The sequence below is a fragment of the Oreochromis aureus genome, linkage group 2 (assembly GCF_013358895.1).
Source record: "Oreochromis aureus strain Israel breed Guangdong linkage group 2, ZZ_aureus, whole genome shotgun sequence".
Classification (NCBI taxonomy): domain Eukaryota; kingdom Metazoa; phylum Chordata; class Actinopteri; order Cichliformes; family Cichlidae; genus Oreochromis; species Oreochromis aureus.
Window position 1 is genome coordinate 13598348 of NC_052943.1, and position 14710 is coordinate 13613057.

Here is a 14710-nt window from a genome sequence, read left to right on the forward strand (position 1 = left end):
AATATCGACAGCGAGTTTTGAGATGTGAGAGATTTGTGATGTGTAGAGTGTTTGGAGTGTGTAGTTAGTGGGTTGTGTTGTCTTGTGTGGTGCATTCATTGTTTTGTTTTGTGTGTCAGTGAGGGTACCAGTTAATGTCACAGTACCTGCCAAAAAGCCACCAAAGGCAACGTAAACACTGTCTTCAGGTGGAAGAACAGGAGGAGTGATACACCTCCTGTTGTCAGGCCTGCAGGGTTTAGGCCTGTGGTGTGCACCTCTGTCTTGTAGTAGACAAACTAATTTTGTGTGTCATGTGTGGCATCGTATTGTGACAGCCAATTGTTCTCTAATTTTAGTTTTACCTTGTGACTTACCTTGTTTCCTCTTTTACTTTCTCACACTTGTTGGCTCTGGAGTTTGTCCATTAATTGAACTCACCTGGCACACATTATGTATGGACTGCACTCACTCTCAGCTCACTCTTTTCACTCCCACATGGGGCAGCAGCTGAGGTGTGTTTGGTTTGTTCTTCTGAGTTTCAACCTTTATTCTTACGTTAGTGACTTACACTCCAACCTTGTTTTCTCTTTCAGAGTTTAGCAGTCCATGTGTGTCTTCCTTTAAGTTAAGCTATCACTGATAACAATGAAATAAACCCAGATATACTGCAACTAATTGATGGCTGTTTTCTTTGCATTCTGACCAGATGAGACAATGGTGATGACAATTTTAACCTTCCTTCGAACCTCCTAATTAACATTGTTCCTTAGGAGGTTCGAAGGAAGGTTTAAAAATTGTTATTTTTTGGTGAAAAATGTGTTAATGACACAGATTTCTGGCATTTTGTGTAAATTTAAGCAACAATTTGATTATTTCTAATAAAAAAAACAGTGTAAAACCTAGACTTGTGTTTGTAAATGAACCACCCCATGTTGTGTAGCTTTCTGGATTTCATACTTACTGGGCTACATACTTATTTATTATAAGTCAAAGTTCACATTTCATGTAACTGAAATGTTTTATTATCTTGGCTAAAGAAAATAAGGATGTTACAGTCTATATTGATATGAAACGTGTATACTTATGGCGTTTGATGTATTTTAACCATATATAATACATATTACAGAATTATTATTACCTGCATATGGTTAAAAAAATGGCTTTGATTTTGCCACCCTGTTTGATTTCCAAGCCACCTAAAGTGGAAAGTTTCTCTAGATCCGCCCCTGCTTGTGGTAATATTATTGCTGATGATGGCACCACAGTCGGACTGATATCAAACAATGATGAAACGGCATACGGGGAGGAGGTCAGGCCCCTCACAGACTGCTGCTATCAGAATATTCTGAAGTTAAGTTTTACAAGAACAGGAATTGATAACAGACCTCAGGAAGCACACTGAGCCCTCTACCCTCTGCACACAAAAGTAGGGAGCTTTAAGTTCCTTGGGGTTCATATCTTGCTTGACCTCACGTAGAACACACGTCTCCCATCAGGTGGTGAAGGCCCGACAGAGGCTTTAATTCCTGAGGAAGTTAAAGCACACTTACCTCTATTATCACCTGCTGATCAGCTTCTATTGGCTGCATGGTGAGATTTACCAGCATCACAAGAGATAATAGAAGTGGCCTGCAATGAGTGGTGAGGGTGGTAGAGTGCATTACCAACACCACCCTCCCACACTAATTGACTCCAAAGGAAAGCACCCCAAACATTACATATTCCACCTCCTGTTCTCTGGTGAGAGATTCAAATCAGTCTGATCTAAAACCAATAGTTTCTTCCCAGTGATAAAAAGCACAATTTCTTCTCCCATTCCCAAGACTGTGGATTAACAAACTCTTTCATTACATTCGTATTTTGCATTGCTATCCTGTACATATTACCTCACTGTATTTATCTTTATTTCCATTTATTTTATATCCATAACATAGGCTATTTGTCTTTTGCTGTTGAAGGAGCTTTGGAGCTTGAGTGAACCGTGACAAGAAGGATCTATTCTATTCTGTTCTATTAGCAAACAGCCATGCTGCAAGTGGTAGATACAGTAGGAAACATATAAGCTTACATACATGCACTGTGATTATTATAGTATGATACTATGACACATTATATTTTGACACACCAGTCCAATCTGACAGTCCATTTGGTGCTCAATTGATCTGTCAAATGTATAAATACATGCGACTGTGAGATTTGTATAAAATATTTGTATATGCCACCTAGTTCAGAGGGTCAATGTGAGATTAGAAATTCTATCAAAAATGAAATTATTCAAAAATTTTCTGAAATTCAGCCAGTTCTATTGATTTTAATTATAATGACCAACACATTTGGTAAAATGATGACCTCAGAAAAAGAGATTCAACAATGAAGCAAGTAACAAACTGCAATATTAACAAGTTGGACAACAGTAAGCAAACCCATATGAGGCATAAATTATATTTACCACGATATGTTGATGACGACAGCACAGTTTTTACAGAAAAAGGAGATCCGAGCCTCACTTTCCCCTCATAGGTTGTCCTGTCTCTCTTGTGATGTCACTGACAGCAGATGTCCTTAATATGGTCATATCAGGCGTACAGCACTGGCAGTGAGCACAGCAGCCCCACCCACCTGCTGTTCAAATCTTTTGTTTGTGAAAGGCATTCAGTCTACAGAAAAGTTGGCTTACAGGAAGAGGAGCTTAAAAAGACTTGTTTCAAGACAGTGGGTGAATTGAAGAGCTTCAAAAAGACTGAGCATGAGATCAATTAGTTTTGTTATGAGGTTTAAATCATGCTTACTGCCATCCAAGAATAAAAATGTTGAGATGGAAATGAATATAGTGGTTCTCTTTAATGTATATTTAATCTGAAGTTGCATACTTGATTATTTGAACTGTATGCGTTTTCATTACATGCATTATATATTATGCAGAATATGGATTTCCATAAGTATCTGGACAGTATGCCTCTGTACAAAACCACAAAGGCATTTAAATCAAACACTCGAGGTGTGATTTGAAAGTGTTTGACTTCAATTTTTAGTAGGTGTGTTACAGCCGCAACTAGGAACAAGCAAAGGCTCAACTAATCTCAGTGACCCCAACAAAAACGCCACATCCTAGTTTCAGTTTGCCAATAAGAATCATTTCTTATTAGAAACTTTGTTCCTTTTCCTGCAAAAAAGGAACAAAGAGATGGAAGGAGTCTGGGTCCAGCCACACCGTGGGCCAAAGGATTTTGTCTCCCGAAATGAATGGAGAACAAAAACTAAACTATCAAATAAAACTGCAAAAGATAAACAAAAACCAAGAGATATCAGTGCAAGTGAGGGAGTCAATCATTACAAACCTGCCAGAGACAGGAGTGGTCTACTCAACAATCTTGTTCAATATATAAAGACAAGATCACTCACTGGTCATCTTACTAAGATCCAAAGTTCTGAAAGACAACAGAAGAGAACTAAAGTGCATATGCACAAATTTATTTCCTTGCTTGAAAAAAAATCAACTTCTGTCACGGTCCTGAGTCTGATGACTCAGTGTTTTTTTTGTTTCTTTATATTATTCTATGTTCTTGTTTATTCTGTTATATCTTTTGTTAAGGTTTGCCATTTGTTAGGGTTTTGTTCTATGCCTGCCTGCTCCCACTTCTTTGTGTTCCCTCTGTCTGTCCATGGTGTCACACTGTCTGCTTGTGAATCTGTCTGTTGAGTTCAGTGTCTTGTCTGGTTCTCTGTGTCTGTGAGTTTCCTGTTTTATTCTGAAGGTCTCTGTCTCATGTGGGTGTGTTCAGTTTACGTTTCCCCTCTCCCGTCAGCTCTGATTTCTCCCAGGTGTGTTCCCCTCTGACTCTTCATTACTGCTGTGTGTATTTAAGCCCTGTGTGTTCTCCTGCCTGTTGCTGGTTTGTCTGCGTTTTTCCCTCCATCATCCTGAGTGGTTTTCCCTGCATCTGTCTACGTTTCCCTGCATCTCCGTTTGTGTCTTTAGGTTTCAGGTTTGTTTTCTATGCTTAGTTTTTCCAGTTTAGGTTTACTCAGTTCTGTTTTTCGCCACCCTCGCCTTGTGTATTTACCACCTCCATTAATAAAGCTTCCTCACATCAGAAGTGCCTGCATCTTGGGTCCTTTAATAAATTCCACACGGCTCATCTTGCTGACAGTGACAACTTTACAACATAGAGAGCAGTCTAGTAGAAGAAGGTGTATCATCATCAGAGTCTGCAATCAAGAGACTCCTGCATGAATGTAAATACAGGTGGTCTACAAAAAGGTACAAACCACTGGTTACACTCAAGAATAAGAGGGCCATACTGGACTTGGCTAGCAAATATCTCAAAAAGTGACTGCTGGTACTAGTAACAGGAGGAATTGTGAAGTAGAAAGGGCTGTTCTCAGATTCAGCCAATTGATGTAAAACTGATCTGACAGAGCTTTAGAGTGCAAAAGCATGACTGAGTGCATATTACAAAAGCATCCCAAGAGCTTCTTAAGGTGAAGAAAGGTGATAGTCTTTGATGACCAAGTTAGTCACCTGATCTCCTAAAGAAGAGGCCTATTGCATGCCACAGTTTGTGTCTGCCTTGTTTTAAACATAATCATTGTGACCTAAACCTCATACTTTTGGAACTAAACAAGTGAGGGTGAGAGGTTATCACCTAACAGCTTTGTGAAACTGAATAATAACAAATTCCTTAAGATTTTCTGCAAAGACTTAAACAGAGGCTTTTAAACCAGAGAAATAAAAATAAAAGTAATAACTTATGTTTGTATGAGATGAAGTCGTGATTCTGGCCTGTTCCATGTCCACATACTTTTAGTCTTAAAGAGGACCACTTTCCACTTCAGTTATCAGTGACTAAATCACAAGTTACACAACTACACTTAGATTTCTCTTATTTTGCATCTCCAAGTTTTGCAATTAATTTGATTTCAGATACATCACGTTAATTACACAACTACACAAAACATGAACTTTACACGCTGAAGCTTCTCCACTGACACTGAAACAAAATATCAAATGATTCATTGTCTCGTTAGCTAAGTCTTGTCAGACCTTTTCTGTCCCAAAAGACACCCACATTTTGTCTGATTCATACATTTCTTTCAAGTTCACAGTGCATTAAAAGGCCGAGATTTGAAAACGATTCTTGGACTAGCTGCCTTGACGAATTCAAATGACTTTTTGCAATACCTCACGGGGCAGTTTAGGTCCTGAGACGTCTTTAATGATAAGCTTAACCTCCCCCCGTACCAAGAGGTCGAGAAATACATGGAGCCTGACGTAAATGAGACAAACTTTGAGAGAGTGAATCCACGAAAGCAAAGTTTCTGGAGTTTTCTCCTTGAATTTCCACCCTGTGGGCAGAGATCCATGCTCTGTCCTCACACAAGGTCTTCAGCTGTGTGTGTGTATGTTTGTATGTGTGAGTGGGGGTTATGGACAGAGTCACCAACACTTTTTTTAGGATCAGGACAGATCCTTTGAACATGCTGTGTTTACACCAGTTCAAATGCCAGCGTTCCAGTGATTCACTTTGACACAGCAGGCAAGTGAGAGAATGTATCTGGGAATGGAGCTAGATGTGTGCCTGTGTGTATGTCCTTGCATACATTTATCCACTTTAATATTTTGATCTGATTAGATGGGCCATAGCTTTGGCATCTCACACACACATACTCAGGTAAGCGCTGATTTAAACGCACACACACAAGAATGAATCAAAAATTGTGTCAGCATGGATACTAGATAATTATTGTAGAAGGGGCACCAAGAGCCACCCACATGCAGGTGGGCAAACACACACACACTTGAAGATGGACACTTGTTGGTGAGCTGGCTGCCTCCCCCACTCACCCTGAGGCCAAGAATACCCTGTGTGCATTACATGTGCACACACACACGCGACCTTATCTATTCCACAGACCCCCGCTGAGGCCACTAATGCCTCCTTGTTGAGCTGCCTCCCCCAATCACTATACCGACGCCAAGAAATCGTGTGACTCCAGACGGGCGGCTTTTATTGCCTGCGCTTCGCTCACAGCTTGGAGTTACAAATGACCTTCAAGGAGCAGGTTTTGGTGAGCGTGTGTTCACTGGGGAACAGACGATGCGCATCATGCTGGACCTGGGCTTGACCCGTGCCACGAAGGAAGGACTCACTTGTGAGTAAACTCTGCCCACCCCTGCCCTGACACAGTTAATTTCACATGGAAAAAAACAAAACAAAACTCCATGTCCCCTTTCATCCATCCCACGTCCCGCCCGTGCGCGCTGGATCGCGCCTTTTCTAGCAAATCATTTGTTCTGCAGCCAAATTGGCTCAAGGATGCGACTTATGGGACCTATTTAGTCAAATGGGTACTCTGTGTCCTTGTGTCATTGTTACTGGTAGTCATCCCATCATCTTTATTCACATCCACAGCGCAAAGAAAATCCACGTTACATCAGTCCACTAGAGGATTAATAATGCATTGCTTTGGTAAATGTGACATTTACAAAGAGGATTGGTGTGAATAAATGCAGCCTGATGTGCAGGTGTTGTACTACTACGATTTGTCAGTGGTGTTATCTCTCCCTTTCACACTAATATAACCAGGTCATATGCTGTGGTAGATGATTTCGCTCCACCGCTGGGTTTCCCTTTCATGTTCATCTGTTATTCTGAACTGTAGGCGTCTATCGGCTTCTTTCCAGCTTGGCCTACACCGAAGAAGAGAAACGATAACTTGACTTTAAGGCCAGATGAGTTTTCCCACCTCCACCTCCCCAGAGTACATGTGCCACGAGGCTACACACAAATTCGTTTAATGTGCAGTAGTCATGCAGTAATAATTCTTACTTTTTTCCCAGTAATTAGTTTTTTGTCACCTCCATCCACCTCCAATCCTCCCACACTGCGAGTTGTCTTAAACGATGAACAAAAACATATTGCAATAGTTAAACTAAATACTGGATATTTGTATTGAACGTTGGGGAAAGGTTAGAATATTTATTAAATGCTCAGAAAGAAAATGTAACGAAATTATAAAATTTCTGGTTTATGTTGGGTTACATTATCACAGCATAATAAATGATTAATGATGAATTATATTATTTTTCTTTTGACAGCCAGTGGAGCTCTGCCGCCAAGATGACAGTGGCAAGCTTTGCCATTGCCTTTCTAGTCGCTTCCTCCGGTAACTCTTACTCCTCCTCCCAGGCTGACGTAGAGGATCCTCCGCTACCCACGGCAGTGGGCGAAGACCGGCCACGGGGATAAAAAGCTCCTCGGGACTCCGGTATGTCACTGCCTGAAGCCGCAGTGACTCGGTCACCAGAGCTGAACCTCAGCAGAGATAGCATCAAGCAGGCACTTCCACGCCGTGCAGGCTAACTCGCTTTCGGCTTTGGTTCGAGATGGAAACTCGTCGCACCGTGAGGGGCTCCAGCGCCCGCAACTACAAGGGTAAGTTCCTCACCATTTTGCATCTGCAGATTCTACAGGTTTATTCATGCGCTTATAGCTGGCACCTTTTTACTTACCTTTGAACACGTTTTAGTTTTTTTTAGTGTTTTCAGGGAATATTGTCGTGTCATGTTGGGTTTAAGCAGCCTTGGTTAGACAGAAGAATAAAGTGTAGACTTCGATTTACGCAAAGTCAATCTGACTGTTTTCTAATTATTTTACTGTGAATCTAAACTTATATGTCAGCTACACATTATGAGAGTTAAAGAAACGTGTCAGGGGTACAGATTTTATGATCTGCTTAAAAAGTTATTTATCACACGTGGTTAAAGCTTTTTCCTCTGCTCTCCATACTGTTTTACGCATGGAGAGATGAAAGCATGACTTTTGCGCGCACAATTCGTTACTTTAGCGTTAGTGTAAATATGAAAGATATATGCCCTATTTGACTCCAGAGCTCCAGTTCCAGCTGTCTCTCAGCGTCCAGCGCGGCTAATAGTCTAACTTGTTAAGAGGTCAAGGGGTGAGACGCTGGAAAATCTTGCGCACAATAGATGAAAAGGAACCTCGTTAATATTTAACGCATGTACTTTTCCCGCCTTGCCCACTTTTTTGTGCACCGTAATTCGAGCGTTGCCAAGAAACTGCTAAATTAATCATAAGAACCGAAACTGATCCGGGTTTGGTTACTAGTTTTACGCATGCCCTCCGCGTAGACAACCTTTCAGCGGAAACATCCTTTTGGTTGAAACAGCCTGAGAAGTAGAAAACAGGGTTAATGTAACACGGAGGCAATGTGCTTCTCATTTCTGCCTCTTAAATGTATTTTGATTCTTGATTTGTTGCTAATTTATAGTCTAAACTGCTGAAATCCACAGTTATGTAACCATGTTACAAAATCCACTGATACTTAGGTAAAGTGATAAGGTGGATATGAATGGGTGATTGATTTTTGTAATGTAAGCTACTGAATTATATATGAAGCCTAAGGTTCTGAATCCATCAACAGGTCACGGGTAAGAGCACAGCGATGTTAAAAGGAATCACTGACAACAGCAAAAGTTTTGACAGACAGACAAAAAGAAAAATTAATGCCAGTCACTCTTACTCACACACAATGTGCACGTTTTTCCAAGCCACTACTTCTGCAGCTTTCTCATGCTAACATTGTCTTTTTCTTCTCTTTCCAGGTGGACTAACCCTATGGCTGATTTTGTGGCTGGTGGTGGTGAAGCCGGGTGGGGTCACAGCATGCCCCAAGCTGTGTGTGTGTTACCCTACGCCCATGACGGTCAGCTGCCAGTCCCAGAACCTCACCATAGTGCCGGCCGGTGTGCCCTACAACTCACAACGTGTTTTCCTCCAGAACAACCGCATCACAGAGCTTCGCGCAGACTCTTTTGGCTTTGAGACACAAGTGAGCAGAGTGACAACACTATTTATAGATATTCCATGCAGAAATTCATTTTCATCTCTCATGCCATTGTTCTTATTTTTCTTTTTGTCCTGTTGAATTCTTCTGCAGGTGCTTTGGCTATATGGCAACAACATCACATGGATTGAGGCTGGAGCCTTCAGTAACCTCAGGGTACTGGAAGAGCTGGATCTGGGTGACAACCCTTCACTGCGCCACTTGGAAGGTGGAGCCTTCAGGGGCTTGGAGAAGCTGCAGAGCCTGCATATGCATCGTTGCAAGCTGGCCACTCTCCCCCATGATCTCTTCCACAAGCTGTACAGCCTGCAATTTCTCTATCTGCAGGTAAAGACAACATTCACACACACACACACACACCCACACACACACACCTAAAAGATGACCAGTACGTTCACAGTAAGATGTTGGATAGTAATACATGGGTATGATCAAGGCTATGCAAAATGACTACGTTTAGTTGTGTTGCAGAATTGATTTAAAGCTTGCGCAGGCTGCACACCCACACGCACGTTGATGCTTTCATACTGCACGTGTTGAAGCATCACTTATGAATAGGTCCACTGAGTTGCACACACCACAGGCATTTATATGCAAACAAAAATAAGTTGTAAAAATAAAAAGATGCAGAAATGTATATCTACAAAGAAAATCAGAACCACTGAGCAGTTAAAAAACACTGAAACTATCGCATAATGATAGATTTACAATAGGACAATAGATTTATTTAATTACTATAAACTGAATGCAGATAATGATCAGTGTAAGCTAAGTGGGTAGTTGACAGATCTTCTAATAATATAAATTGTAAAATAAAAAGAAAAAACAAAACACATGTCCACACATTTACTTTCAGCAAGTGTATCTGCAAGTCAGAGGAAGTAATATCAATCCAAACTTAAAATATAAATATAGATGGCAAGGAAGTTGATACAATCACCACTTCTAGAAGGCAGGAAAATTACTACAATGCTTCATATTCATCCTTAAGTTAATTTTATTTAAAATAAGTGAAAAAGAAAACCTAAAGTCATCTTCTTTTTAAATCACTTCAAAACCAGTTCAGTAGATCCAAACAGTTTTTTTTTTAAAGTAGAGATATAATATAACAGTTAGTGATTTCATTTTAATGCATTGAAAATTATCTTGCAGAGATGCCATGTGCATTATTTTTTGGTTGCTGTCAGCTTTTGGCAGCTAACAGTGAGATCTCATCTGTTCCTGAATTTAAACTCTCTTCCAATAAGACAATAACTGCCTGCCAAGAAGCCTTCTGAGGGAATTAAAGAGAACACATCCCACATTCAGTGTGACTCAGACAATGCAGGTCACTTCTCAGTGTTATAAAGCTACTTTCAAACAGATCACTTCTCACGTGTGCATAAATTATAACTGAAATCAGAGGGAGGTGAGATATTCTTTTATTTATTTATTTTTACTGCTCATATTGATCGCTGACTCAAAGAGAAATGTTGGATGTTCAGTAATTCGTTAAAGGCAGCTTTTGTGTCACACATTGTGTGAGCTTCCAATCATTTCTAGATTTCAGGATTCAAAATCAGCTTTGACCTTTTGTTGTAGGACTTGAATCTTTTGTATGCAGTTTTTAACAGAAACAACCATACCCAGCTGCTTTAGTCTTTCTCATAGACTGTATATCAAAGATAGATGTAAACATTGTGATGTTATTCATTGGTTTCAAGTTTTTTACGACAGCAATTTGCAATCACAAAGTAGCCATTTTTTTATGCACAGTCAATTATCATTTATTTTAGTCTTAGTGGGATTATAATTTGTAATGTGAACATCATGGTTTGCTTGGTAAGACATTAAACTAGTGACTGAAACCACGAACTCGTCACAAAAGTGTCTAATGAGCTGAGAATTGAACCAGCAGAGTCGCCCCCTGCTGACCACTAAAAAGATTGCAGGCTTAAGTCACTTCTGCATTGGAGACTATGTGTATCTTGTATATGCAGTCTATAGTTTTACTTTTCACTTTTTTCCCAGCACTAAATGTTGCATTTTCACTTTGCTGCAGGAAAATCAACTCCATTTTCTGCATGATGACCTTTTCTCTGATCTGGTCAACCTCACCCATCTGTTCCTGCATGGGAACCGTATCCGTACCCTCACTGAAAATGTGTTCAGGGGTCTGGTCAACCTGGACCGTCTCCTTCTGCATGACAATCGCATCAGGCAGGTCAACCGCAGGGCCTTTCGTGACCTTGGTCGTCTTACCATCCTCTACCTGTTCAACAACTCCCTGGCTGAGCTACCAGGACAGACCATGAAAGACGTCCAAGACATCCAGTTCCTCCGCCTCAATGGTAACCCCTGGTCCTGTGGCTGTGAGGCACGTCCCCTTTGGGAGTGGTTCCGCAAGGCCCGCATCTCCTCATCTGACCTTATGTGCACTTCCCCCTCTACACGTCGTGGTCAGGACCTCCGATTCCTCCGGGAAATGGATTTCGCTCTCTGCCCTCTTCCTGACCCCGGCTCTCTGGCTGGATCCACCACAACCACCTTCAGTACCAAGACCCGCTGGTGGTTCTCCAAGAACAAACCCGAATCCAAATCAAAGTCCTTGTACCAGAAGAGCTCAGAAACAGTGAAGTCATTCCCTTTCCCTGCGGTCAAGCCTCAGTTCCCCTCCAAGTATGAACTGTCAGCTGATGAGGCAGCCCTCCCCAAACTCGACCAAGAAGAATACTGGACCAACTATGGCAATGAAGATTCCTCTGTCCGCTGTGTTGAGCTGGACTGTGCTCCAAGCTATGACGACGAAGCCTTCCCCTCATTCTCCTCCCTAGCCATCACTCCACGCCCACTCCACTTCCTCAGCCTCACCATACTCGTATTCTCCCTCCATTTCCTTTTCAGCTGAACTCCTTTCACCTCTCTACCTGTTTCTTTCTCTGATTTCTCCCTCTCCTCTTTCTAATTCTAACAAAAACCTGGATCTCGAGTCCTTTCAGTTGCCTCCTCAACATGCAAGGGGTGCTACACTGAAGCGGGAGACAGGCAAGGCAGCAGGGAGCTGCTTAAAAGTGCCAGGTCAGTTGAGCTGATGTAGAGCAAGACAAATTTGATCGTGAAATATCTGATCTTTCGCAGTACAGGCTTAGGATGACATCAGAGCTGAATGACAGTGACAACACAAAGGCAGAAAACTACCAAGTTAGCTGGTGGGGTCTCCAGATGTCTTTTTTTCTATCACAGCTGTAAACAGCGCAGGCGTTGTAAACCTATCCAGCTGTTTTCTATATTAACTAGTACACACAATTCAATTATCACTAACATTATTAAAGGAAGATTATTTGGCACTACCAGAAGTAGGATAAAGATGTGGATTAACAAGAGAGATCTAGGAGGAGAGAAGTATAGCAGTTTGAGGTGTTCACTTCAATGCAACCAGGAGTGACTAACCTCCCTCCTTCAGATTCAAAACCTTGTGTGATCCCAGAGATGCCAGCAAACCATCTGTACATACCACACACCATCACTGTACATACGCATCCCGCACACTGTATCTTAGACTAGGTGGATCTGTACTTTGATCGTAGTGAACAGCTTTTTGTGAAGATAGAAGAGATGCTTAGACTGTAAAAGGAAGGCAAGCAAATTAAATATGCGCCTCTTGATTTCCACTATTATCACTTTGCCCTTTATAAATCTAAAAGTTTTAGATATCCCAGACATGGAGTTATAACTGATTTGTGTGTGTGTTTCAATTTTCTGTTGTGGTTGTGTGAGTGAAACTTAAGTATTGTAGATTAAGAGAGTCTAAAAAAGTCTGGAAGAGGCGGGTCTTCATCTATGTTAGACAAGTGAGTGCCTGTATGCATGTTGTGTGGAAGTCCAGAAGTCCTATTTCATTACACTTATATTGTTTTTTATTATTTTACGTGTCTGTATGTGCTTTTTTTTCTAACCTGAAATCTGAAAAAAAAATCCTTCATACACACAAAAAAAATGACCAATAACTGTATTTTAAAACTGCATGCAGCATTTACACTCTGAACCATCTCTTCTCTTTATAAGCTGAACCTTTCTAGCCCCAGTATGTGTTTATGGAAAAGTGTATGTGTGTTGTTTAAGACCAATGAAACCTAACTGTGACATACGGTCCACGTCGGCCCCACATGTTAAATCTGAAACCAAACCTCGATGATGACTGTGAGTTTCAGAACAGAACATGAAAGATACTGTGACATTTGTTAGAGTCTGTTTTTTTGATGAAAAATTAAAAAACTGTTATGGAAGTGCTTTGCTTTATTAAAAAATAAAGAAATAATTAAACACAAGTGAGTGGGAGTTTTCTTTGTTCTTGTCTTTGCTCTAATCTCAGTGCTCTCTAAGGATGATACAAAAGAACAAAAAAATCAATAATGAATTTACACGAACACTTAATCAGATGAAAGCAGAAACCTGAGTAGCAAAGCATAAGACATACAGTTATATAATGCAACAAGTCATTCAGCAAGTCTGAAATTGATAACCTATTGAATAAGGGCTTTGCATGGAATATTCCATCCAGTAAAATGAGGGACTCGTGCAAAAGTGAGGACATTTGTTTATTGAAGGGAGGGGATATTTATTATCTGTATAAGTGTGTGTAGTAGACGCAGTGTGTGTTCAAGGTATCCAGCCTCGGCTATGTTAAGCCAGTCACTTTTCTCGACATGTGCAGAAGGCAGCTATATCAGGTCGCATTACATATACAGTGAGATGGATGAATAAGCTCCCGAGATGTGTGTGTGTGCGTGTGTGCGGGGGTTTGGAAGGAGGGGCTGAGGTATGATTCAGGGCAGAACGGGGAGCACACCAGGGATGAAAATGTGATGTGTCCCGGAATCAGCACACCCCCTCAACAGATACTCTCACCATGCTAATGATAATGATGATGATGATGATGATGCACACACTCACGCATCTGTTTGCTAGTGCAAGGACACGTGCACGTACATAAACAGCAGCATGTGCACACAAAAAGAAGTTTAGCTGAGTTGCCTCCAACTTCACACTTCGTGGTTGGCCTCCATGTAAATAATTATTCACAACTTTCACAGATCGCCTTGTTTTTATTTTAATATTAAAATATGTGATTGTTGCTTCTGGTTGTAGTTCAGATTCACTGAAAAGTGACAAAAATCTGTTTTTAAAAAATTGCATTTTGTACAACAAATACTGTCCTTTTTTTATAACAAAAAAGATACCACAAAAAAATATTGAATATCTGAAAAATCTGCACAAGTCAAGTTAGTCCTGTGATCTTCACATATAAAAATGTAAGCCAATAACTGATGTTTGATAACAAAGAAATGAGTCATATGTTACTGTGCAAATAATATAATATTAACATAAAACTATGCATCTTTCTAGAATATGTTTATTGGGACTAAAACAAACAAACTATGCTTGTTCAGTCTGCTGAGAGGTCCACTGCTGGAAAGACTGGATGTTTTCCACTTGTGAATAATCTCTCTCATTGTTTCAAAATTATTTGAAAATAGCCTTAATACGTCTTTACTCTGTGATATTGACACCTGCTGACTCTGAAGGAAAACCTTTGTATTATAATTGACTTTACGGCAGGAATAGCTTCTCTGAACCTTAAAAGTTCAGAGAAGTTTGCTTGAATCTTTTTCTCCACCAAATAAACAATTACCGACAGCTTTACATGACACCCTAGTGTTACCTGTCCACCTTTCTCCACAGGTGTGCCAATGCTGGCTCAGTTCCCTGTGAGAACATGCGCAAAAGCAAGTACAAAAAAAGGAAGAATCTCGCCTTACTGGAATAAAAATTCTAAATATCAGCTGTGAAAAAGTTTGTTCTTGATCTGAAGGGAAATTAG

The 14710-nt window shown here is 40.6% G+C and overlaps 1 protein-coding gene across 1 annotated transcript; it reads left to right on the forward strand.

The window, feature by feature from the left end:
- The first annotated feature begins 7189 nt into the window (after positions 1-7189).
- rtn4rl2b (reticulon 4 receptor-like 2b) lies at positions 7190-13139 on the forward strand. The gene is made up of 4 exons (XM_031738061.2): positions 7190-7418; positions 8609-8835; positions 8944-9177; positions 10892-13139. The coding sequence occupies exons 1-4, from the start codon at positions 7370-7372 to the stop codon at positions 11735-11737; spliced, it is 1356 nt and encodes a 451-aa protein (XP_031593921.1). The 5' UTR covers positions 7190-7369; the 3' UTR covers positions 11738-13139.
- The last annotated feature ends 1571 nt before the right edge of the window (positions 13140-14710 follow it).